Source organism: Monodelphis domestica, chromosome 4 (assembly GCF_027887165.1).
Source record: "Monodelphis domestica isolate mMonDom1 chromosome 4, mMonDom1.pri, whole genome shotgun sequence".
In the NCBI taxonomy this organism is placed as follows: Eukaryota; Metazoa; Chordata; class Mammalia; order Didelphimorphia; family Didelphidae; genus Monodelphis; species Monodelphis domestica.
In genome coordinates, this window is record NC_077230.1 from 96856524 (window position 1) to 96883616 (window position 27093).

The 27093-nt window shown below is 38.0% G+C and overlaps 1 protein-coding gene across 6 annotated transcripts in view; it reads left to right on the forward strand.

Annotated features, from left to right (window-relative positions):
* Window positions 1-27093, forward strand: part of EPHB1 (EPH receptor B1) — a 769317-nt gene that overhangs the window by 727748 nt on the left and 14476 nt on the right. For all 6 annotated transcript variants that reach the window (XM_007493906.3, XM_007493907.3, XM_007493908.3 and 3 more), the window contains exon 13: window positions 20318-20467. In XM_007493906.3, coding sequence (XP_007493968.1) covers window positions 20318-20467 — 150 coding nt within the window. The remainder of the gene's footprint in view (window positions 1-20317; window positions 20468-27093) is intronic.

The following is a 27093-nucleotide window of genomic DNA, read 5'->3' on the forward strand; positions in this document are numbered from 1 at the left end:
TCTATAGTTCATTCAGTTTGAGATGTCTAATTGGCAGTAAGAGAGTCAAGTCTGGAAGTCAGGAGAATTGTAGTTTTTGTTCAGTTGTGTCCTTCTCTTCACAATCCCATTTGGGGTTTTTTTTTGGCAAAGATACTGAAGTAGTTTGCATTTCTTTCTCTAGCTCTTTTTTTTAAATTTGAAAAATTATATTTAATTAATTAATTTAGAATATTTTTCCATGACTACATGATTTATGTTCTTTCCCTCTCCTCCCCCCCCATAGACAACAAGCAATTCTACTGGGTTTTACATGTATCATTGATCAAAACCTATTTCCATATTATTAATATTTGCACTAGGATGATCATTTAGAGTCTACATCCCGTCATATCTCCATCATCCAATGTGATCAAGCAGTTGTTTTTCTTCTGTGTTTCTCTAGCTCTTTTTTGACAGAGGTAGGAAACTGAGGCAAATAGAGTTAATGACTTGCCCAGGGTCACTCAGCTACTAAGTGACTGAAGTCAAATTTGAAACAACATCTTCCTGATTCCAAGCATAGCATTGAATCCACTGTTCCACCTCGCCACATGTCAGGAGATAGAGCTGTATAAATCTGAGGCTGGGGCAAAGAGAACATAATTGAATCTATAGGAGCTCATAAGATCACTAAGTGAAAGAAAAAAAGAAGAAGAAGAATAGAGGGTTCAGGACAGAACCTTAGAATATGCCTATGGCATGATTTAGGTGAAGAAACAGCAAAAAGGGATTCAGAAGCCATATTCAAACAGGGAAGAGAAAATACAGGAGAAAGCAGTGCCAAAAACCCAACAAAGGTGAGAGTAGCATGAAGGGGATGATTGACAATGTCAAAGGTGGTAGAAAGATCAAGGAAAAGGAGGGTTAAGAAGAGCCCATTAGATTTGACAATTAATGTGGTATATGATGGTGAGTATTGTGCTATAAGGAATGATGAATTGATGGACTTTTATAAGAACTGGAAAGACCTGTTTGAATTGCTGGGGAGTGAAATAAGCAGAAGTAGGAGAATGTTATACACAGTAACTAAAGCATTATGAGATGGTCAGATGTGGGGTTAAGCTCTTTCCTTACTGCTTTGGTTGATGAATATAATGAGTTGTGGGAAAAAAAAAAATCACTACCACATGACCACGCTTCTAGCAATAGATTACTCTACCCAGCTTGAATGGTCTCTGGACCATTCTATCCTCAGAAGAATGGAGTCTTCTGGAGGACAGGCAATGGTTTTGTTTATGGCTTTGTATCTCCAACATTTGCACATAGTAGACCTTTAATAAAGATATAATAAAGTAAAAATAAAATTGTTTCAATGATTGAAAAAAATGTGAGGTTAAGTGATTTGCCCAGGGTCACACAGCTAGGATGTGTCTGAGGCCAAAATTGAACTCAAGACCTCCCATATCTAGATTTGGTGCTCTATCCTATCTACTGAGCTAGCAACCCTGCCGATTGACTTTTTTGAAGAAGAAGAAGAAGAGAGTGATCAACAGTTCCTATTTTTGAAATACTTGGTCATTTTTTAAAAAAATAAAATGTCACAGCTACACATTGGTCCAATCTCACTCATTAGTATGGGAGCTTCTGACCAGTTCAATCTGGGTCATTCCTCTGCTTCCTGGACACCCTGGTGACTCACAATTCCCAGAGGACTTGCCTTATTGGTACAGAACTCAGTGCATGACCCAAATAGGCTTAACACACCGAATTTCTGGACTCCCAAACTTACATCATCCACTAAACTTAGCCTCCCATTATTAGAGATTACATACCTGTCATACCCAGCCCTAGTTCCTATATATGAGTAGATTAATCCATTTCAGTGTTAAATGAAGGGAGGAAATGATATTAGGAATTGAGCATCCTCAATATTGTCCTCTAAGAAATAAGTACTCCTTAGTGAATAATAGCTTCACCAAATTTGACTAGGGGAAAATGAGTGCTTGGCCTTAAAGGACAGCTAGATGGTAAAGCAGATAGAGTGAAAAAGCTTGGAATAAGAGAGATTCAACTTCTTAGGTTCAAATCTGGCCTGAAAAACATACTAGCTGAGTGAGCCTTTAATAAGTCACTTAACCCCATTTACTTCAGTTTCTTCCTCAGTAAAATTAGTTGGAGGAGAAAATGGCAAACCACTCTAGTATCTTTGCCAAGAAAACCCCAAATGGAACCATGAAGAGTTGAACACAACTGAAAAAATGACTGAACACCACCAACAACTTGGCCTTTGGAGATTCCTTTTGTGGTCCAAATTATAACAAGGAGAGACACTTGATTGAATTCAAAGAAAAGGTGAAAGTTGTCTCTTTAATTCAAGTATACTCTGAAAAACTGATTATAGCAGATTAATTTTTCCTAGTACTATGGACTAATAAAATTATCCTTTTCTATTTCCCCTACCCCAAAAAGAATTTTTGCCTTTATTAACCTGACCTCTTTCAAGCTCAGACAAGCCTTTGTAGCTATCCATTTTCAGATTTTGCACTCTGGAGGACAGATATCATTGATCTCTCCTAACACAGCAAACCTCTCTGTGTGAAGCCCCTGAGGTTGAGAATCTCCCTTTTATATCATGTTTTATTTTGCTCTATGAATCAAGAATCCCACTAGAAGTTTAGTGATTATTCTGACTCACATTTGAGAACAATTTCAGAAAAAGCATGTTAATTTCTGGCATCAACATATTTGCACTTTTAAAAAACCAAGGAGAAGTGTCGGTTATGTGAGAGATGGGGGTGCAAATGCAAAGTTTGATTCCCAAATGAGGATTTTAGTAGTAGGGAGTAAAAAGTACAAGTGGGAAAGAAATTCTACTAGCCCAAGACTCTAGCCAGTTTCAAGGACCAGAAGATCTGATCAAGAAAGAACAAAGCAGGGGATCAAAGATCCAAGAAAGTAACCAGCAGACTGTTAACACAGGTAGGCAGGTTGTCAGGAAAAGGGCACTAAGAAATGGGAAAGGAGTGCTCACAGGTAGAAAATCTAGTCTCTCTGGGAACTAGGATACAAGAATGAGACTTGGTCATAGGATACACAGATCTGGATTTTGTGTACAAGGATGGAATTATTCTCCCACATCTGGGGTGAGGATAAGCCCATTGTGGGAGATGAAGTGGTCCCAGATTTCATGAATTTCTCTATTCAAAGGATTTCATTACCCAGTGGGCAGCTGTCTCGTGAAGGTTATTCACCTTCTGTTAGGAATATAAAAATCACCTGCATGCTACAATGAGACTTTGAATGAGGATATTAGCTGTGGAAAAAAACACACTAATTAATGGTTAGTACAGTATTTAAAAATTATAATTGTCATCCTGTTTACACCCAAGTGTCCTCAAACAAATAAGAATGTTTCAAATACATAGGACATTATTTTGTAGCTGGAAATTAATTTTTGAATATAAAAGTCTGGTTTCAGTGATTATGTTTCAGAGAGTAATACAATAGATTGCATGTAGACAAATCAGACACATTATGTTTATGCTGGGTAAACAGAAAGTAGAAATAACACTATTTACCAAATTATGGGAAACAAGATCTTTTTCAGTGGTTGAGACAAGTCTGTATGTTTGAGTCACGAGTCTTGAATTCAGTTCACGGCTCTGTCATTTGCTGGTGCTACAGGATTTAGGCAAATCACTTAAAGCCCTCTGAGTTTCAGGGTCTTCATCTGTAAAATGGGAATGAATATAGAGGCAGTATTTATCTCACAGAGTTGTTGGGGAAGTATTTTGCAAATTGTTAAAAGCTTTATAAATGTGAGTAATTGTTGGCAATCTTATTATCTGAAGACTTACCAGGAAGGCTGTCCATCCCATGCTATGGCTCTGCCTTTCTCCTGCCATTTTTGTTTTTTTGTGCTGCCTTCTCAGATGAAGAGGTGAATCAAGGCAATGAGCAGAACTCTCCCTTCTCTGCTTCTTTCCCAGCTATCCCAGCGTGGTGGGGAGGATGGGCAGCAGCAGATGAAAGCAGTCCTGGTAACAAATGACATGAATAGCACTTTCCAGCATTAGTACTTTGCCAACATTAGCTAATTGATCCTCATAATACCCCTCTGAGAAAATTAAGTATTATTATCCTTATTGGCAGGTGAAGGAAGGAAGATAGAATGGTTAAGTGACTTGGTTATAACTACCCAAGGTTGTCAGCTAAAGAAGCGGTGTCAAAATAAGATTGGAGTTCAGGAGGCCAGAAGAGCGGAGCTACTTAATGTAACTAATTATTTTTAAATGGCTTTTAAGGGAGGGAAGGAGGTATGAAGAGTTGATATTGATAGAGGCATAAAAATGTTGCTATTCAATTAAAAAGCTAATAAGAAATACACTTAAAATATATATTAGAGTAAGTTGTCAGAGGTGGATTAAGAAAATCCACATGCTATGAAAGCAAAGTAATTAAGGACTAGGAAGGCAGAGGACCCTGAAGAGAATCCTCTTCCCAATAGGAACTCCTCCATAGAGAACAAACCGTATAGCATATAAGAAGGAGATAATGAAATTCCATTTTTAAAAATAGTACACACTTATGTAACTCTCAAAGTCTGTTTATAAAGAATTCTATTCATGACTGCATTGAAGTTTTACCATTCCCCATTTTGTGAATGAGGAAACTGAGGCTCACAGAGGTCAAATGATGTGCCCAAGGTCACATACCTAATAAGAATTAAAGCCAGGACTCAAACTCAGGATGCCAGAGCTGAGCTCTTCTTACTATGCAGGGTTACGTTTTCAGCCATTTATACTTATTAGAGAGGGTCAGCAGTGAACTTCATCTTAGAAAAGACAATAAATGTCATATTTGAAAGGGATCTCGGGAACCAGCTAGTCTAACCCATGCCTGAAAAAGAATTCTCTGAACAAAATTTCCAATAAGTCCTCATCCTACATTCCTTAAAGACTCCTCCAAGGGGAGATACAGAATGTTAATAACAATAGCAACACAATGTTATGATTCATTTGTTGTAGTCATCTGGTCAGGTCCTTCTGTGACCCCACAGACCATATTGTCCCTGGGGGGTTTTCTTGGCAAAGATATTGGAATGCTGGGTCATTTCCTTCTCCAATGGATTTAGGCAAACAGAAATTAGTGACTTGTTCCAGGTCATAGAGCTAGTAAATGCCTGAGGCCAAATTTGAACTCAGGTCTTCCAGATTCCAGGCCCAGCTCTTTATCCACTTAGCCAACAATCTCCTTTGTTGTTTAGATAGACTGACTGACAGAAAGACAGACAGAAAGATAGATAGATAGATAGATAGATAGATAGATAGATAGATAGATAGAAAGATAGATAGACAGAATGATAGATCTACATATGTATATAGATAGATTTATACATATGTAATACAAATATGTAATATTTTTCTTTTCCAGATTACATGTAGATATAATTTTTAATAATTTTTTCTGACATTTTATAATTGTTATTTATATATTTCTGTAAATAAATTATGTAGCACTTTAAAATTTGCACATGACTTTATAAATAGTTTCATTTGATACAACAATTCTACAAGGCTTTTATTATCCTCATTTTATAAAGGAGGAAGCTGAAGAATTAAGTTACTTATACATGAGGGCACAGCTAATAAGGATAGGAGTCAGGAGTTAAGCTCAAATCTTCCTGACTCCATATCCACTTAGCTACCTACCTGCTTCATTTATTATTTATATAAATAAATTGTATAACACTAACTTTTGCAAAAGACATTGTAGATGTTGTTTCTTTTCATACAAGACTGTGATTACTCCCATTTTACAGATGAGGAAAATGAAGAGTTAAGTGACACATATGGTCAAACAGCTAGTAAAGATGAGTCAGTATTGAAACTCAGATCTTCTCACTCCAAGTCTAGTGTTCTATCCATTTTGTCACCTAGCTGCCACATGAGGTTCTTCATTCCACTAATTCTACTTTGGGGAAATTTCTTCCTTATATCAAACCTAATTCTGCCTCTTCATTTTCTACCGAATGTTCTAAATTCTGCCTTTTTAGGACCAGATAGAACAAAACTTCCTTCCTTCCTTCCTTCCTTCCTTCCTTCCTTCCTTCCTTCCTTCCTTCCTTCCTTCCTTCCTTCCTTCCTTCCTTCCTTCCTTCCTTCCTTCCTTCCTTCCTTCCTTCCTTCCTTCCTTCCTTCCTTCCTTCCTTCCTTCCTTCCTTCCTTCCTTTCTTCCTTTCTCAGAAAGGCCTTCAAATGCTTGAAGATGTCTACCTTTCATTCCTCCCACCCTTGCACCCTGGTCTTAACTTCTTCAGGCTAAAGGTCCCCATTTCCAAATATAACAATTCACCCTGGTTAAAGGAATATTTGGTGGGTGGGGCAGCAAAATAAGAAAACTCCTTTGTAACCAGACTTTGAGAAGAGGATTTCTATCCTGAACGTATTGCCTAAAGAAGAAACAAACCCACAAGGACATAGATATGAACATAAGGCTAAAGAAAATCTGCCCAAAGATGAGGCCATAGAATATGCTGATGAATGTTAATGACTACATAATGAGAGTAAATACAACAAAGGTGGACCTTAGCAGAATTAGATAAATGGGACATGCGAGGCTGAGGGGAGAGGAAGCAAGTGGAGTACTGCCTGCCCTATGTTCATTCTGAGAGGAGGGTAAAGCTGAATTAATCTATTATCTTATGACTAGGAAAGGAGTAGAATCAGGCCATGTTAGCTTGAAGGAGCTAATCCCCATAGTGACTTGCTGGAGCTGTGCAGATCACATAAATACTTTCCTGTTACTTTAGATCTCTGAGATGAGAGAGATGGAGCCAGGGGAGACAAGAGAGAAGAGGAGAGCGGGAGAGGAAGGGAAGAGGAGAGAAGAAAAGAAGGGAAAAGACATGGGGGGAGGGAAGAAAAGAGGGGAGAGGAAGAAGAGAACAAGATGGGGAAGAGAAAGAACCAGAAAGAGACAGAAAGAGAGAGAGTAAGGAGAGAGACTACCAGGAGGAGAGAAAAGGTGTAGGGGAATGGAGACAAAAGAATGGAGACTGACACAATGACGACATTAACCCTGTCAAAGGGAAATGAAAGTTGGCAACTACCATGTCTTTATTTCAATTCTAACATGCAAATTTGACATTTTCACTAGGGCAATTATTGTTATGACTAAGACTAAACATTTATAGGCTTGTCAGTGAGTGAAGTGTTTACCCAGTAACATGTAGTTGCCCTCTAGTGCTTACAATCTAAAATCCATCTGTACATTCCTAAATCCACCATCATCTGCTTTATTCTAGTTTGGCTGACCTCATTTGTGAAGCCTAATTAAGCCAGCATATAAATTCCTAGAGGGCAGGATTTTTTTTTAATCTTTGTAGATTCAGAGCCCTGATTTATAGTAGGAGCTTAATAAGTAATGTTTATTGAGTTGAATGGAACGCATGTATTTAATTGAATTGAAAGAGCTAAATGGAAACATTCTGAAATAAATATTATTTTCTGTCACACCAAGGTACCCAAAGTCCTTTCCCTGTCCCTAATAACTGGAGTGAAATCCAAAATAATTCGCTAAGGAGAAACATAAGAAGTTTCTTCCCAAGTAGTTATCTTCTCCAAATGCCTTTTTACTGTACTGAATTTCAACTGATTCACTATACCGGAAAGCTATTCCCCTGTTCTTGGTATGTAGGATATTAGCATGAAAATGGTATCTCTGTCTTTCAAGACTTCATCTGGCCCTGCTGGTTATTTCTTCCCTGAAGAAGAACTCTCATTGGTGACACTGTAATTTACTACCTTGCTAAGGATCATGATGCAACACAGAGAGAATTAGAACCCTAGGTGGGAAATAAGTGATGGGAACCGGTGAGTTAGGAGACACAATGATCCCGTTTGTCATGCAAATGGACCAAGTAAAAGAAAAGGAATAGCAAGAGAGAAAAATGCATTAAAAAGACACAGTTTTGGCTGCAGACAAAATTGTTTCTAAATAGGATGTTTTTCAAAGCTTCCCTAGCAGCATCAGCTGCTCTTCAAAAATGAATGACACAACCAGTTTGGTCTTTGTAATAGAAAATGTGATTTGAATACCTACAAATGGAGAAAGATTCCCAACCTAGTCCTTCCTGCCTTTTCCAACCCTCAGCTCTTGGAGATATAAAGTCTTTCTACAGACTGCTACAGGGAGAGGTAATTGCAGCCCCCAACACCATTTTCCAGCAGCCAGAAAAAGATCTATTTGGTCATAAATTAGCTAAAAATATACTGATGATAGATTAGGATTTTATGTGTAAAGACCAGGGAGACCACTTGGTGACGTTTCTCAGCAGGGAAAAAATGCTACATTCTTCTACCAAACTGACGTTGTCTCTCTACTATTACCATCAGGGCCAACATTTCCAGTTTCTCAACCACACCCAAACAAGCCCACTCCTGCCACTCATGCTTGATAAACAAGGTTTCTCTCTGTCTATCTCTGTCTCTGTCTCTGTCTCTGTCTCTGTCTCTCCCTGTCTCTGCCACTGTCTCTCTGTCAGATAGATAACTATAATTCCTTTACTTGATGGAAGAGTCTCCTATTTGACTGTGTCTTTCCTGTTCCCTCTTCCACCTGAAATCTTGGTGCTAACAGATTTCAGATTATTCAGGCTTCCCAGAACTTATTAAAGTCCATTCCTGTTTGACCAACAAATATCAGAGGGTAGGAAGTAGCAGAGGGAAGAAGGGAAATAGCTGCTCCACCGAAAGATTTAGTAGAGGAGGAAGGTGACTCAACTGCCTAAAAATGAAATTTCAGGATTTAGATTCAGAGATTGCTAAACTGGAAGAGACTTTTAGGTCATCTAATATAACCATAATAGGATCAGAGGTTTGGAGTTGGCCAGGAATTTAGAGATCAGAGTCTTATTTTAAAAAATAAAGAAACTGATGCCCAAAGAGATTAAATGACTTGTTCTGTCACATAGCCACCAGTAAAATGTCTAAGACATGGTTCAAATTCTAGTCTCTCTAATTTTGTCTTGTTCTCTACCCAATATACCAATTTTTTTTGATGCTGCATCCTAATCATTAGTTTTTTAGTATACTTCTTTGATATAGGTCAGCAAGAAATTATTAGCACTTTATTTGTCTCTCTGTTAATGTTGTTTAGTTGTTACAGTTGTGTCTGATTTTGGTGACCCTATTTGTCATTTTCTTGGCAAAGATAGTACAGTGGTTTGCCATTTTCTTCTCCAGCTCATTTTATAGATGAGGAAATTTAAGCAAACAGATTAAGTGACTTGCCCAGGGTCACACAGATAGTAGGTGTCTGAGGCCAGATTTCAACTCAGGAAAATGAATCTTCCTGATTATAGGCTCAGTACTCTATCTACTTCACAAGCTGCCTGCTTCTTTGGTCTCATAGCCCTTAGAAATTAAGCCCTTAGCTTCTATACTTTTTCATCATGTTAGTTGATTCTTTCTCAGAAGACATAGATTTCACACCATTCCCCTCTCTCCTGTTATGTTCACTTTTATATGAACATCATTAAATATTCTTCCATCTTTCACCCCAATGAATTAATATAGAAATTTGCTTCCTTTATATAACTTGGTAATGAGAGATGAGATGTTAAAGATGAAAAATTAGAATCGAAAATGCCTGAGTTCAAATCCTGCCACAGATACTTTCTAACTGTGTAGCTTTGGACAAATTATATAACCTTTCTGCACCTCAATTTCCTTATAGCTCCTAACTTATAAGGTGCTCATGACAACCAAATGAGTTAATAGATAAAGGAATTTGCAAGTTTTAAGGCACTCTGTAAATGCCAATAATTAGTAGTAGTATTATTAAATTGTCCTTACAAAAGAAATATTATTTTGGCAGATGTTTTAAGTATAGATTAGAAGGGGGAAAGTAGAGAAAGGAAGATTAATAAGGAGACAATCAAACTAATCAACAGCCTGATGACAAATGCATGGTAGTAATGGGGAATAGGGGAGATATGGTCATGAGATAGTGAAGAAATAGGATTAATGGTATTTAGAAGCTGATTAGAAGACAGTCAATGATACTTTCAAGATTATAAACATGGGGAAAAGAATGAATGGTGAAAATGAATGAATGGATGAATGAATGCTGGAGATATAAATAGAAAAGTAGGAGAGTCCCTGCTCTCAGAGTTCATGTTCTAAAAGAGGCAGACAATACGTAATCGAGATTTTAGATTCAAGACTGATGGAAAGGTTCAGGGGCAAAGTATCAAAATAGGTGGTAATGAATCTTCTTTAATATCATTTTTATTAATAAAAATATCTATTTCTAATATTGAACCATTTGATACTACTAAGGGCTTTTGTGGGAGGAATTTTCTTTTCCTAGACTTCATGGAAGAAGAGCTGGGAGACTCAGCACCTATGGAGACAGTTGCTAGGTCACATTGCCACAGCAGTTGTTCTCTAGATGCCAGTTTCTACTGGGGCCAGGCTAGAAGTATGGCTGGTTAGACTAGGAGGAGCTGTAATTCTGGGTGTTTTGGGGCAGAGGGTCCTGTGCTATTCTTGCTTGAGGCTGAGGTTTGGTGATAGTCAAAGGGATCTGGCCCACCTGATATATTCTGCCACCTGTCTCTCCCTTAGGGTGTCTTGTTGCTTTCACTATTCTAGCTTGCCAGTCCCACTGGTGATAGTCAATAGTTGATGTTGGTGGTAATGGGGCTGGCAGATCCCTTCTCTATATGACATAGACAGAAATAGCAGAGTCAGAGGAGAAGCAGATTTAGAGAGAAAGATAAGCAGTTTGAGGCATATTGATTCTGAGGCACCTGTGTGACATCCAAGGAGAGTTTGATGTTTTTGTAGCAGTTAAAAATGTTATTCCATAGCTCAAAAGAAAGGACAGAATTTTTTATATAGATCTGGAAGTTATATTATATAAATATTAAATTAAACCATGGGAGTAAATGAGATTATCAAGGAAGAAAGACTATGTGTAGAGAACACCCAAATTCAGGGTTCAATGAGAGTATAAGAAGCTAGTGTGAAAATTAATTGTGGCTGGACTCTGAATATTTATATAGATGATCACCAGGGATTTAATTTCTAAATCCCAAAATGAATTACTAAAATAAATGGAATTTATGGTAGTTTATTTACAATATTTACAATAGAAGGAAGATATCAAGGAATGTGAGAGAGAGAAAGAGAGAGAGAGAGAGAGAGAGAGAGAGAGAGAGAGAGAGAGAGAGAGAGAGAGAGAGAGAGAGAGAAACTCTGACTTTTTCTGATACCAATTAGAATATCTAAGCCCCAGCCAGGGGAAGAGAGTCTCAAGAAGATGGGCCTTACCTGGAGGCTTCATGCCTCCAGAAAGTCAGGTTCACTAAAGTTAGCTTTTCACTCACCAATGGTTACAATCTAAAGAAGTATGGTTGTCTGTATTCCTGTCATTCCTCAAGGGTCTGTCTTAAAGTCGCTCCTCCGAGTCATTGCCTGACTCAATGATCTACTTCTGCCTTTTTGGTCCTCTTTTTAAAGATCTTTTTCTCTTGTGTCACCTCCACTAAATTTCACATCTACCAATCACAGCAGATGCTTTTCTCCAGGTCTGCCCACTCTTTAGTTCTCACCTTCTCTGGTTCAATTATATATTTTTGGGTTACTTAACACCTCTTTTGATAAGCTCACATTTTGTAGTTACTTAACACCTTTTTTGTGGATAATTCACCTTTTGTAGTTACTTAACACCTTTTTGTAGTTAAAATCTAAAAATAGATTGTAACTTAAAATTCTAGCTTCACTATAAAGGAAGAGCTAAGTACCTTCATTGTTACAATCAGGAGATTACAATTTTATCTTCACAATAAAGAAAGAGCTAAGTATCTTCATTGTTACAATCAGGAGATAGCTAAATCCAATCCTCACACTAGGGAAGGAAATAGAAGGAATAGTGAAAGAGGCAAGAAGTAAACCAGGAAAATGTGATGTTTCTGAATCTAAGAGAGAGGATCCACCAGGATGATGAGTGATTGACAGTATCACAAGCTGCAAAGAGTTCACATCAAATGGTTTGAGAACTGGGAAAAGAAAAGTCATTGGCTTTGGTGATCAGGAGGTTATTGGTGATGTTAGAGAAAGCAGTTCCAAAATTAAAGCCCAATTTTGAGGAACCAAAGGGAACAGTCAATGAGAAAGTAAAGACATTAAGTGTAGATAATCTTTTCAGACATTTAGTGATGACAGAGAAGACAGAAATAACTACTGTAGTAGAACAGGATAAAGGGAAGATTTTGATTTTGATTTTTAAGTAGTGTGGAGATCTGAGCATGATTATAAACAAATGAGAAAGAAATAGTGGTAAAGAAATTGCATGAATGAGATTTCCAGAGCAATGTCCTAGAGAAGGTGGGAAGGAAATAGAGGAAGGTCAAGTAATTATTTAGAGTTGATTTAGTGCATAGGACTATACTTTAGTCACTGGGTTCTTGATACTGACTTCCTCTATAATAGTCAAGTACCTATGCTCTGAGTTCCTGATTTGCTGTTTACTAAGGTGCTTCTTTTTGGCTTCTTCAGCTTCCTTCTAAAGATAAACTCTGTTCTTATTAAACATTCCTTTTAAACCTTTGCCTTCCCTCAAAGAAAGGTTGTTTTGTTGTTGTTGTTGTTGTTGTTGTTTTCTTTTTAGGTGAGTTCTTTTCTAGAAATGTTGAGTTTGAAATGACCATTGAACTTTTAGTTTTTAATGTCCAGATGTCTTGAGCTGTTTTCAGGCATGTCCAACTCTTGGTGATGCCATTTGAGTTTTTCTTGGCAAAGATTTTGGAGGGGTTTGTCATTTTTCTTCTCCAGCTCATTTTACAGATGATGAAAATGAGGCCATATTTAACCCAGGATGATGTTTTTCTGACTCCAGTCCTAGCACTCTCTCCATTGCACCACCTCACTGTCCCAGTATCCTATTGACCAACTGGCTATGATTGATGTGGCACTGGAACTCAGGAAAGAGATTAGTGCTGGATATATATATTTCTGGGAATCATATGCTTAGGTATAATAACTGAATTTATGGGAACTGATGAGGTAATTAAGTGAGAGTATAGAAAGAAAAGAAAGTAACACATAATGCTTTAATTAGGTTATCTTGTTTGAATTCTCTCAAGAACCCTGGGAGATTATTTCAGCAAACATCCTTATCTCCACTTTGACAGTGAAGTCACTAAGGCTCAGATATTCATTAGTGCTAACATTTATATTGTGCTCCAAGGTTTGCAGAGCTCTTCACAGATGTTATCATATTTAATCTTCACAATAACCCCTGGATGTAGGTGTTATTATTATCTTTATTTTACAGATGAAGAAAATAAAATTTAGCAAGTTAAGAATCACTTACCTAGGTCATGCAGCTAGTAATTGTCTGAAGGAAGACTTGAACTAGTGTCTTCCTGATTCCAAGTCCACTACTATAAGATCTCAAAGAAGTAAAGTAACTTGGCCAAAATCATATGGCTAGTACGTATTAAGGCTTCCAATACAATTTTTCATGCCTCCAGCTTCAGTAGTCAAGCCACTATATTATGTGGCTTTTCACTTGAAAGACATTAATAGCTCTAATGAGTCAGACCTTTGGTCCATCTAGTAGAGTGTTCTATCTCTGACAGGACCCCCAATAAATAGATTCCATTTTTATTGCATGATATAGCTTATAAAGTGCTTTTCTTATAATAATCCCATAAGGAAGATTATATGAGATGTATGTTTTACTGATTATCCTATTTTATGGAAGAGGAATATGAGGTTTAAAACAAAGGAATCATGAAAACTAGATGCTTCTTTCAAATCCTATCAGAACTAGGGTCATTCCTGAATTTTCTTAAATGGCATAGAGCAAAATCATTGCTTCATTTTTCCTTCACTCATCAGCTCCTTTATGAAATCTGAGACCAACACTACACTAGTCCAATATTCAGTGGTCAACGAAAGGGACACAACACAACTGGGGTAGGGGATTTAAAGAAGAATGCTATGCATTATCTTCTATATTGTTTCAATGAAGAGAATCAGTGAAATATTACACCAGTGGAATAACATTTCTAAAAATTAAACAAGTTCAAAAACAGCATCAACTGACTCATGAGGTAGTGAGTTCCCCATTATGGAAAGTACTTGATCAGAGCTGGATAACCACTTATCAAAGGTTAGATTATAAATGAGAGAAAGAGACAGAGACAGAGACAGAGATAGATAGAGGCAGAGAGACAGAAACAGACAGATTCAGAGGCAAGAGAGAAAGAAATAGATATAGATAGGGCATATATTAAGTATTTACTATGTACTTGGCACTCAAGTCTGGAAATGCAAATTTTATAGTTTTTGTTCAGTCTTTTTGGTCATGTTCAACTGTTTGTGACTCCATTGGGGTTTTCTAAGCAGAGATACTGAAGTGGTTTGTCATTTCCTTCTCCAGTTCATTTTACAGATGGGAAAACTGAAGCAAACAAGGTTAAGTGACTTGCCCAAGATCACACAGCTAATAAACTGAGGCCGAATTTGAACTGAGGAAGATAAGATTTACATACTTTTGGTTGAGTACTCTATATCCACTGTACCACCTAGTTGCACTCCACCCCCAGGGAGGCAAATTAAAAAAGAAAAAGAAAAACATTCTCTGCCTTCAAGGGACTTATATTCTAAATGAGAAGAACAAAACAAGAGTTAGAGAAAACTGTGGGGGGGGGGGGGGGATAAGAATGTAACCGTTGCATGGTGGGGCGATGGCTGGGAAAATACTATAAAGGCCTGGGTCCAGGCCACCATTTTTGCTCTGTCAAAGCCTGGTACTATTCTAGGGAAGATTTCAATTTTGGGATGGAAAGATAGAGAGAAGATGTTGCTCATGGAGAGGACATGGCATGGAGATAGTTTAGTGTGGGATAAGAGATTAGACTAGATGACTAATAGTCCAGGGGATTATGGAGTTTTGGAAAGAGCACTCAATGAATTTTAGCATCAAAAGACCTAAATTAAAATCTCAGTTCTGCTGCTTACTATCTTCATAATCATGGATAAGTCATTTAAACTCTCTGGGTTTCCTCATGTGTAAAATAAGGGGTGTTGAACTTAAAAGTAAAAGTATATCAAATGCAATCCTGTAGGCTACATGCTGCCAACAATACTTCTGAGTGCAGCCCAAACCAAATTAAAATGTAGTTGGAAATATTTTTCAAATAAATAAAAATGTGATATAGCATAGACGGTGTTAATATGTGGTTTTATAAGTCAATAAATTGCCTGCAAGGATCTTTGGGTATGGTTTAATGGTCCTATTTCTATTTGAGTTTGTCACTATTGAACAAATCTTTAAGATTCCTCCTAGCTCTAAGTAAGATTATTCTGTGCATCTTTTAAGTAAAGAAAATAAAAGTAACTAAAACATTTAAAAACAGTTCTTTGAGCAATTTATCCCACATTTCTTTTTTTGTGTATATTCACTCTTCTGCTGAATGTTCCACACAGATATTAAATTGCACATAAGAAACCAAAATGCCATAGGGCTCCTTCCAGGGGGAATAGAACTCCAGGGTATTTTCATTTCTCTCTCTCTCCTTTTAGAGAGGACACACATTTAAACTCCCATCTAGGCAATCTGACTAATTTTTGGAAATGTGCAAAAAAAAAAAAGACATACCACAAATTTTTGAAGAAATGATAAACTATGTTTCTATGTTTACATAGTCATTCTTCCAATGTGACTTTGAAAACTTAAAAGAAGCTAAAAAAATATTATTTTAACCTTGTCATACAAGAGGAAAAAAATTGAAGAAATGTTTTTGCCCCCTCTGAAACTCTATACTAAATATAAACTACATAGATGGCCAATATTTACTATTTACTATTACTATAATATTACTATTATATATTGAATATACTATTCAATTAGAAAAATATAAAGTAGGACAATTGGATGTGATGGAAAATTGATGATACTACAAGTCCTTTTTGCTCATCAGTTTCTGTATTCAACACCTTCCACTTGCTGGTTCTTTCTTCAAGCAAATATAAATTCTCTTTGCTTCTGCATAAGTCTACTTTCATTCCATCCTCAGTGGACATATGAGCTGGCCGGTCATCATTCCTCGAATAAAACTGAAGACAAGAAATAATCATTATTATAATAATTACTTGTGAGGATCCAAAAGCATCTCTTCACATATGAGGTTTCTAGAGGTAGGGGGCAGACTGGGGACCAGGGAGGCATCCAGCACTGTGCTCCCGCTAGCCCAAAATGTCATTTGGACTCAGAGGCTAAAGCTCCCTGCTGGTCTTGGTTGAGCAAGAAAGCTGCTCAAGATAAGCTGTCAGCCTGCTGCCCAGAGTGGCTCCTCTCACCAGGCCGTTACCACCTTCCTCAGGAGAAGGGACCCAGTGACAGGGGGAGCTTACGTGCTTAGTGATGCCGAACAGCCCAGGGTGGCAGGAGGGCCATGAGCAACCTCACTCCAAGGACTGGAAGCACCTACTTTATATGCAAGAGAGAGCAGCCCAACAGCTGTCACTGTCAGCCTGTGGCGGCTGCTTTCCAACGGGGAAATGAGGATACCTTTGGATTCCCAAATTACACATTTAAAATTCAGACTAACTGCACACGCACACTCATACACACATGCATGTGTGTGTATACACACATTTATATTTATACACATATATACACGTGTATACATTTATAGACACATAAACATATATGTAGTCTCTCTTCTTCCTTTCTCCCCTTTTCTATCTCTTACTGCCCCCTCTGTGTGTGTGTGTCTCTGTCTCTATTTCTGTCTGTCTCTCTTTCTCTTTGTCTCTCTCAGTCTCTCTATTTCTGTCTGTCTGTCTCTATTTCTATCTTTCTGTCTGTCTCTCTTTTTCACCCCTTACATGCATCCACACATAGGCACATATGCACACTATCACTCACCTACAGTCCCTCACACACAACTGCCTCTTATTATTATGCTTTTGTTTAGTGGGTCAAGGTTAACCCCAGAGGAGCAGGCACTCAAGGCTTGATCTCTCCCATATCAAACGTTTAGGAGAAGAGTAACAAAGCCAGCCAATCTCCCATTAATCTACATGACATCCACCCAGACATTGGAAAAGATCTGGGTGATGATGGGTTGGGTTTCTTTTATTTCTTTATTTTTGGGTACCACATAGATCTATCCAAGGAATTCATTTAAGTTTGGGATTGGGATAGGGAGGTAATGAGGGGGCAGGCAGAACATCCTGTCACAGCTCCAGCCTAAGACAGCCCTTCAGGCATTTGTCATGTCTGCTGGCATTTGAGTTGCGGACATCTCACCACCATAGAAACCAGACGCCGCTCTCAGGGGAAATCAAGACTGTCTTCTTTGCAGAAAGCTGGATGTGTGCCTGGGGAGGTCTAACCCCTATCTCCTTTATTCATATCAGGCCCAGGGTAGGAATTCAGATAAAAATGCATTAGATGCTTTGCTTTCTTTCTCTTGCTCAGATTAAGCACTTATAAATTTTTTAAGTATTTTGGAGAAAGTCAAATAAGTATTCCTGGTACAGTTGAGTAGCTCAGTTGAATAGCCAGTGTAAAAATAGCCCAATTTCTAGTAGAGGTAGAAGATGAATCAAGAGCAAGCCCCTTCTACTCTGTATCCACTTCTAGCAGATACATTTTTTTCTGCCTTTCAGTGCTGAAGTCCACATTGATTTAGGTTTGGAGGAACTTACATCGTAGATGGGCATATCGAGTAAAATACTGATCTTGGTTTGCTTCATTCATTCATTGTCAAGAAGCATTTAGGAATTACCTTCTGTATATGGAACCTGAGGGCTAAGAAAAAGTTAAAAAAAAAAGACCTAATACTTTTTTCTTATGGAACTTATAGCTTTATAGGCCCAACATGAGCACAGATATCTATAATGTATAATATTAGAGGGGGCAGCTGGGTGGTTCAGTGGATTGAGAGCCAGGCCTAGGTTCAAATCTGGCCTCAGACACTTCCCAGCTGTGTGACCCTGGACAAGTCACTTAACCCCCATTGCCTAGCCCTTAGCACTCTTCTGCCTTGGAACCAATAACCAGTATTGATTCTAAGATGGAAGTTAAGGGTTTTATTTTTAAAAATGTTATTAGAGACTATTAGAGACAGTGTGGCATAGTGATAAATACTCATTTCAAGGTATATTTACATGCTGGCTCTTCTTCCTATCTATGTCTTTGAATACTTTTTTTTTTCTCTGAACTTCAGATTCCTTATGTGTAAAATGGGGGTGGGGGTAGTAGAGACAATTGCCAAGGTCTCTTTGAGTTCTCAATCATAGATTCCTCTCAACACACAATAGAACCGGGGATATTCAAGGCACACCGTTTGGGGGCTGAGGGGGGCATCCTTGCTAGGAACTATGGAGTGGAATCTGGGAAGATTTCATGGGAGATCTGCCATCTTAGGGACTAAAGAATTCAAAATCGGATTGAAATTCATCTTCAAGCATATTAAGGCCTGGTGACTGGGTTTCTGAAATTATTTGAAGAAGGAAAAGAACCATCTTATGTCCACCAGTGTTGTTCAGTCATTTAAGTCATGCCTGACCATGATTTCATTTAGGGTTTTCTTGGCAAAAATACTGTCATAGTTTCCCTTTTCATTTCACACATGGGGAACTGAGGCAAACAGGGTGAAGTGATTCACTCAGGGTCACCCAACTAGTGTCTGAGATCAGATATGGTCTCATGAAGATGAGCCTTCCTGATTCCAAACCCACTGCTCTATCCACTGTGCCACCTAACTACCTTTTGCCCTATCTACTCTAATGAAACCTCCTCTCACCTGGAGATCTAGTCTCAAAAACCCTTTCTTTCCCTGGGATCCCTCCCAGGTCACCATTCTTCTCCCATGCTCCTCTGCTTCCAGTGGTCTTCGCCTGCCAATAATGCCTTCTTCAGCATTCCATCCTCATCTTTGCATGCTGTACTTACACTACCTATTCGTTTCTATCAATATATGTAACAAAATGGCCTCAAACTCGATTTAGAGCATGGCTCTTAGCCAGTATACTTCATACTTCAGGTTATTCAAAGATTCCCAATTTTAAGTTAGTTTCTAGCTTTCAAGTCAAGACAGGTTCTGCAAACCTTTCCAGAAAGAATGTAAGAAAAGGAGATGGAGCCAAGGACCTAAAGGTTTGAGACAAACACATAGCCAACAATCCCGAAGGCATATGGGATGGTTGCAGTGTCCCACAAAGGGAGAAGAGACCCCAAAGTGTAGAACTGTAAGTCATAACCAAGGCTTCTAGGCATAGTAAACTGGCATTGTACTGGGTAGTTAGACAGGGAAGGTAGTGATGATGGATAAAAGCCTGGAAAATTTAGAAACTAAAGTGGTGTTATTGTTTCATTTTGTTAAAGCATAAAAAAAAATTCCTGAGTAGAAACAATCAGATCAATATACCCAAACCCTAAAAGAGATGAGATAAGTCAGGAGCTACTTTAGGCTCTCAAAGCTAGCATATCTTCTCCCTCCATATTTTAATAGGCTGATTCAGGGAAAAACTAGTGTCTTTTTTGTGGTCTTTATACCTTTTGAGATAGCTACAGCTTGTGTAGACTCCATAGTAGGACTATAGAATACTAGTAGAATTCTGTTTAAATCTTGGCTTGAGACCTATTCTAACTCCTACTTATTCTCACACACATACCCTAACCATTGAAATTAGCTTCCATTTACACTGTGTATATCTTGTTTGCACCTAGGCGACAGCCCCATTAGAAAGTGAACTTCTTGATGGAAGGGATCTGGTTTTTGTCTTTCTTTGTATCCCCAGCACTTAGTACAGTGCCTAGCATGTAGTAAATACTTAATACATTATTCTTGATGGATTAAAATCATATAGAACAACTTTATGGGAGATGGAGAGGGAAGTTTCTCAAGAACCCTTAAGAAAATGATGTTTATTTTTAAAATTTTCTAACCTAATTGTCTATTGATGAGAGAATAAGGAGATTAAGGAGAAAAGGGTTGATGTCAAAAGGCCTGAGTTCCTGGGTTGCTTCTTGTCAGTTCTGTTATCTTGTTGGAGTCACTTTTCATCTTATAGATTGAATCCATTCCTCATCTGTGAAATGGGAGAATTGAACTAGGTGGACTCACATTTCTTCTGGTTCTGATGCACTATAATCTATTTTTTCTTCAAGGCCAGATAGCACCACCTACTCTTTTTTGGAGCTTGGGGAAAATCTGAAACTTTTTATCCCCAAAGGGGATAAAAAGATTAGCTTTGGACATCAGGCAAAATAATAAGATCAGAGTAAACACAATACCATAAAAAGTCTGGACTTTTCTTTTCAGGGTGGAAAGATCCCAGTGAGATGGACAGCCCCGGAGGCTATTGCCTACCGCAAGTTTACCTCTGCCAGTGATGTCTGGAGTTATGGTATCGTCATGTGGGAAGTCATGTCATTTGGAGAGAGGCCCTACTGGGATATGTCCAACCAAGATGTAAGTATATCAATAAACAATGGCAACATGAGAGTGATGATAATTAATGTCAGTTTCAGAAGATATCTCTAGTTAAGTATCTTCGGGCTCTTTTTTTGGCCTTGTTCTGTCCATCTTTTTTGCCAATGACAGATAAAAGCATAGGTGGTACACATAAAATAACCTGAAGCTGGTAGGAATAGGAAAAAAAAAAACTGTTGTTTTGAGCTGGATGACAGAATTGCTATCCAAAAAGATTTTTCCAAGTGAGAATGATGAACAAATTGAATCCGATGAAAGTTTAATAGGGATCAAGCTTAGCACTTGGGGATGCAGTGCTTAGCAAAGTGCCTGGCACATAGTAGGTGCTTATTAAGTTTATTGATAAATTGATTGATAAAATATATATATTATCGATGGTATTTTGAGCATTATATTTTAGGAAAGATAGTAAGAAGCAATGATTAGCGTAAATGAGGATAATGAGAAGAAATGCTATATGAGCAATGATTCAAGGAACTAGGTCTGTTTACCCTGGAGAGAAGACATGGAGGGGAGGAGCATGGGAAGTGTCATGAAGTGGTTGAATGCCTATCAAGTGGAAGAGAGATTAGATTTATTCTGCTTGACTCCAGAATGTGGAACTAGGTCCAGTTGGTAGAAGCTTCAAGGAGGAAAATTCCAAGTCAACATGAAAAATTCTCTAACAATTAGAGCTAAAGTAAAATAAATTTCTTCAATATGTACTAGATTCCTTATCCCTGGAGATCTTTCAGCAGAACCTGGGTGATTATCTTCTAGGGATTTTGTAAATTAGATATTTACTTCAGAAAAAGATTGAAGTACATGACTTTGGAGATTCTTTCCAATTCAAATCCCATATTTCTTTGATGTATGGTCAGAAATTATTATTTTCATTTTTAGATAAAATTATTAGTATTTTTTATTTTTATATCACCTATATTTTGCATTACAGCCTCCTCTCTCCCTTTTAGAGTCATCACTTATAACAAAGAATGAAAGAGAAAAAATTAATTTAGAAGATTGTATACTAAAAACTTAATAGGAGTGGAAAGGAAACTAGAACAAGTTCTGGACTTTCTGCAACTGTGTTAGAACAAGCAACAGTGGGGATATTAGAGAGAGAAGAAATTGACAATACTGACAGCTGGTGGGGGAAGGGACAACTGAGAGTAGCAGTGAGTCTTGTGACTTGAGCACTTCCTTCCTGGCATTGGAAGTGGGAAGAGTTTTGGCTTTCCAATCTGGATAGAGTGCCTCTATTTTCTTCAGCCTGAAGAGACAGGCCCAACCAGCTCTTAAAGTCAGAACTTTTCTTATTGTTTGCTGTCTACTGCTATGATTTTTGAAATTAAGAAAACTAGCACAGATATAGTATAGACAGGAATAAGAGAAACCCTCCACCAGCCTGTGAGGCCTGGCCTCAGCTCCAAAGCTGAGAAAGACTCTAACCTTATTTAGGGACATCCCTCTTCCCTTTTCCCTGATACCTCTCCAATCTGAACTGGTTATTAAAATTTATCTTATTTGAACATCACAGTCAGATAAGTGGACTATCTTTTCTGGGGCACAGAGGGAGCTGAACCTCAGTTCAGTCATCCAATTATAAATGGTCCTTATCAGATCCCTGCTGGGTGACCAAATTCTGGGGAAAGACTTGTCCCTCAGGAGGATCCATGTTTACCTGCTCTGGGGCAACTTCGGCAGCAATCCAGCAAGAAGACATCCCCACAGGCTATCATAAGTGGCTCATTTCTTGGACACCCCATTTTGTTCAAAATATAGCCTTTCGGCAGGGGGCATCTCTCTCCTTTGCCTCAGCGGTAGCCATATTCCCTCTCTCCATTCCCTGCTACAAACTTTCCATATCCCCTATTTTTTTCAACCCCCCCCCATCTTTCCCTATAAATATTACATAGGTCAAAAAAGTATATCCAAAATTTCTGATTGTACATGCTGCATTCTACACCCAGAGTCTGTCACATCTACAAAGAAGTTAAGAAAATGACCTTAAATCTTTTCTTTAGGGCCAACTTTTGCCATATATAAATCTATTTCTTTGCAGCATTTAGTTGGTATAGTTTTGTTATTGCTCATTTACATTGTTCTATTTATTGGGTATATTGTTTCTCTGGTTATTATTTCACTTTGAATCATTTCCTACGTTTTCTCATGCTTCTCTGTATTCTTCATATTCACCTTTTGGTAAAACATGTAATTAATATTTCATTACATTTTTATAACACAATTTAGTCAGTCATTTATTAACTAAAAGCCATCTACTTTATTTCCAATTCTTTTCTACTTCTAAAAGTGTTATTCTTAATATTTTTCTATATACCTTTCTTTTTTGTCATTGACCTCCTTAGGTCAGTTCCCTCACAGCAGAATCTTTAGGTCAGAGAACATAGGCATTTTAGTCACTGTCTTTGCATAATTATATATTGCATAATTACACACTGCTTTTCATAATGGTGGTACCAATTCAGAAGACCACAAAGAATAAATGCATTAGTATTGTGCATAACTTTTAAGATTTGAGGATAAAGTATATTTTCCTATTTCCACTTAAAGAAGGTTTAATGTGGAAAAAAACAGGCCTAGGATACAAAAAATGTGGCTTTTCTCTACCTGCTACTGCAATTAATTAGCTGCAGGCCTATCCCTCTCTGAGCCTTGGTTTTCTCATATGAAAAATGAGGGTATTAGACTAGACTATCTCTAAGATATCCTCTGGGTCTACCATTCTATGACTCAAGACAGTATCATAGTTCTGATGATTCTGTAGTTGGTGTATGGTGCTGTAAATCTGCACAGACCACAAATCTCAAAGACATTGGACCAATCCTTGATGAAATCAGACTGTAATGAATTGTTTTAGAAATGAACTCTTCAAGGGCTAGGACTAGGCAAGACCAGGGCTATCCTTTTGCCTAGCATGTTTGTCTGCCTTCAGATGCATCATCACGATTATTCGTTAGTTTAAGAAGGCATATGGGACAAGTTTCCACTTTAATAAAGATGTGAACTGGCTAATAATCACAGGACTTTGTAAGCTTATGTTTCTAACACCTCTCTAGGCCCCACACAGATAACAAAGAGACTAGCTGTGAAGGAAATTTACTTTCTGGGTATATTTTAAAGCTTGGTTGTAAACTGTGCATACCCTCTTTTTATTCTACATTATTAATAAAATTACAATTATAATGTCCATGCATTATCTCATTTGATCCTCACAAGTTGGGTTGCATTAGTATTATTATCCTCATTCTAGAAATAAAGAAACTGAGGATGAAATAGATTAAATGATTTGCATGAGAGTTGGTAAAGGATAAGACCAAGACTCAATTCCAGATCTTCTGACTCCAATTCAGGAAAGTCTGGGAAATGAAACTCCCTCTCTATTGGAGCTCTTTTAATTTTGTAATTTACAAGAAGTTGTCACCCCACCACCACCACTGAGGTAATTTTGTACACATTTCACATTTATTTATTTTGAGACATATTTTTGTTTTTATCTTTGTATTTCCAGAAATCTAAGACACTGACTGGTAGATAGTGGATGCTTAATTGAATGAATGAATGAATGAATGAATGAATGAATGAATGAATGAATGAATGAATGAATGAAAGGGGATAAAAGATCTATCTTGAAATATTTCTTTAGGGAGACCTCAATTTAAACTTACATCACTGATTACTCTTGACACTGAAATTCCAGGCTATTCCCCTAAGGAACTAATGCTCCTCTCTTCTATAAATGACTCCTGAGTTTGGAAAAGATTTTTCAGTATCCGTGTGTTTGAAGTTTGGTTTGAAGTTTAAGAATAGTTAGTTCAGCAAAGCATTTAAAGAAAGAAAAGCTCTCCAGAGACTGTGAAATCAAGCTAAAATTGGTTGGTGGTCTGAAATCTCAGTGAGTTTTCTCTTTAGGGTTTTTAAAAGAATGGTTGAGCTGCTATTGAAACAGCATGTTTCATACCCAGGTAGATGTCTTGGGATTTATTTGTAGCAGTTTAGGACCCCTTCCTATTCATCTCTCAGTAAGTCCAAGCCTGAGAGGTTATTGGGGTTTGACACCAAAGGTAGATCAATCGGGGGACAATGTATATATCCAAACATAAGCTTAACATTGTGCATTCATCACTACATTCCAAATGTCAGATATCTGTGACTACAAGATTGTCTATTGTCTTGGATTAGCCATGCTTTTTCTCTACTCCAGTGGTGTATATAATATATAATTGACTATTGATTTAGAGGCTATTTTTATGAAATGCAGGTGTTCAATGATGTGGTATTTTGAACCCAAATAATCAGAAAGGGTAAAAAAGATGACATAGAAATAAATGTAAACCAAAATAAAAGAAAGAAAGAAAGCAAATTAATTTTAAAAAGAAATGTAGGCCCATCATGTATTGCCCAGAAAAAAAATCTCCATTAAATAGCTTCTTTTTATGTGTAAGATCATGAGGCCCCTTGAGTCCAACCTCACTTATTTTCAGATGCAGAAACTGAGGTTGAAAGCCTGTAAAGGGTTTTGTCCAAAGTCATATAGCCAGGAAAGAACAGAACCAGGAATTGGACTCAGGTTTTCCTATTCCTTTCTCTTAACTGGATTGTAGAGACTGTATATAAATTTCATTTAAAAAACAAAACAAAAACACTTTTTTTTTCCTTCAAGGCAAGATTTAGCATTCAAAGAGATCCAAAGTAAACACGTTTCTACACCTTGGGATCACATAGAATTTTTGATGTTGGATTTCCATAATTCACAAATCAGTATCATCTGCAAAGTCGTGGCAAAACACAGCTGAATCTCATTCCCTGGCATGCTTTCTCAATAAAAAATGCAGAGATGTTATAATGCCTGAGCTTGCTTCAGTGTAGAATGGCTGAGATTAAGGATGGGGGGAAGAAGGAAAGGAGTATCACAGCCATTCAGAAATCTCCCTAAATCAGAGCAGAAGGGGAAGTAGCCATGACTCCAGACACAGGCTCCCTCTTTCAAAACTATTCAAGTGGTAGCTGCAATGGATTTCACAGATGACAATTGGAAGGCTTTCAGAAAGAGAATTGCAAAGGCAAGTCAGAGTGCCGGTAATTGGACTTCAGGAGCCCAGGAAGGCCTTTGAACATGCACAGAGAGTTTGTCAGCCGGAGCGAGAAACTTGGAAGTTCTACTGCTCAGGATTTGATTGACAGAGATAATGAGAGTGGCAGTCTCTGTGGAGAGGAACTGCAGTTTTATTGAAACATCAGAGCTCAAATTAACCTCCCCATGCCCTGGTTTCTTCCACAGCCCTGCACACCTCCACTTCAGTCTTCCCTTATTCTGGAGTTGAAGGTTTGGGCAAGGACCGCCCGCCATCCAGTTCATTAATGGGGAATAAAATGTCCAGGCTTTTCCTTTGGAGAGCGATGGGGGTGTGGGGGAAAGAACGCGGCTCTTTTTTCTGTCAGAGATTAAGCCACTTCAGTAGGTGGAGGAGAATCCCTCCAGAAAGCTTCTCTTCATTCCAGGGATGCTGATATATCGCTTTGTAGGTCAGAGTCTGTCTCCCTCACTCACAGATACATCTATCTGGAAGAAAAGCCTGTTAAAACAGTTACCTGATGGAGACAATTATGCCTTCTTCATTGTGCCGATAGAAGCAAAGACCTGGTCCTCACAGCTGGAGGGGCCAAAGTCAAAAAGGGAAGAAAGGTAGAGTTGAAAGAAATCAGTGAAGATTTAAACAACAGATCTGTATCGTTCAAGCAAAAAGTCAACTGCCTTTTAGACCAGCTCTGTTCTGCTTTACTTCACTGCTTTCTCTAAGCAAACCACTTAAATCTCATCTACTTTGTATCCAATAAGCATAAAATCCTTAACTCATTGGGTTGGAAGGAACCTTAGGGATCATCTTTTCCAAACTCTTCTCTACTTATACACGAGGTAACTGGGATCCCCAGAGGTGAGTTAACTTATCCAAGGACACGGTGGTACAGCAGGGACTAGAACCCAGATCCCCAGAGCCTCAATTTCTTTCCACTGAGAAGGAAGGAAGAAGAAAAAGAAGAAAGAAGAAGGAAGCATAGCTTAGGGAATAAAAGGCTGGACTTGGAGTCAACAAGGCCTGCATTGGAATTCTACCTCAGGAAATGTACTATCTTTATAACCCTGAGCAAGTAATTTTTCTTCTCTTGGCCTCACTTTCCTCATCTGTAAAATAGAAACAATAATAGTTCCTTTCTCCCAAGGATAATACAAGGATCAAACAATATAATAAATAGAAAGTATTCTTCAAATGAGCATACAACATAAATGCTAGCTATTACTGTATTATTATTTACTATGCCAATTGTTCCAGGTTGCCTTTATTTCATAATACTTTGTGGGAGATCGGGTCAAAGATGAATGTGTGTGGTGTGTGTGTGTGTGTGTGTGTGTGTGTGAGAGAGAGAGAGAGAGAGAGAGAGAGAGAGAGAGAGAGAGAGAGAGAGAGAGAGAGAGAGGGAGAGAAGGAGAGAGAAAAAGAGAGAGGGAGAGAGAGAGAGGAAAGAAGAGAAGAGAAGAGAAGAGAAGAGAAGAGAAGAGAAGAGAAGAGAAGAGAAGAGAAGAGAAGAGAAGAGAAGAGAAGAGA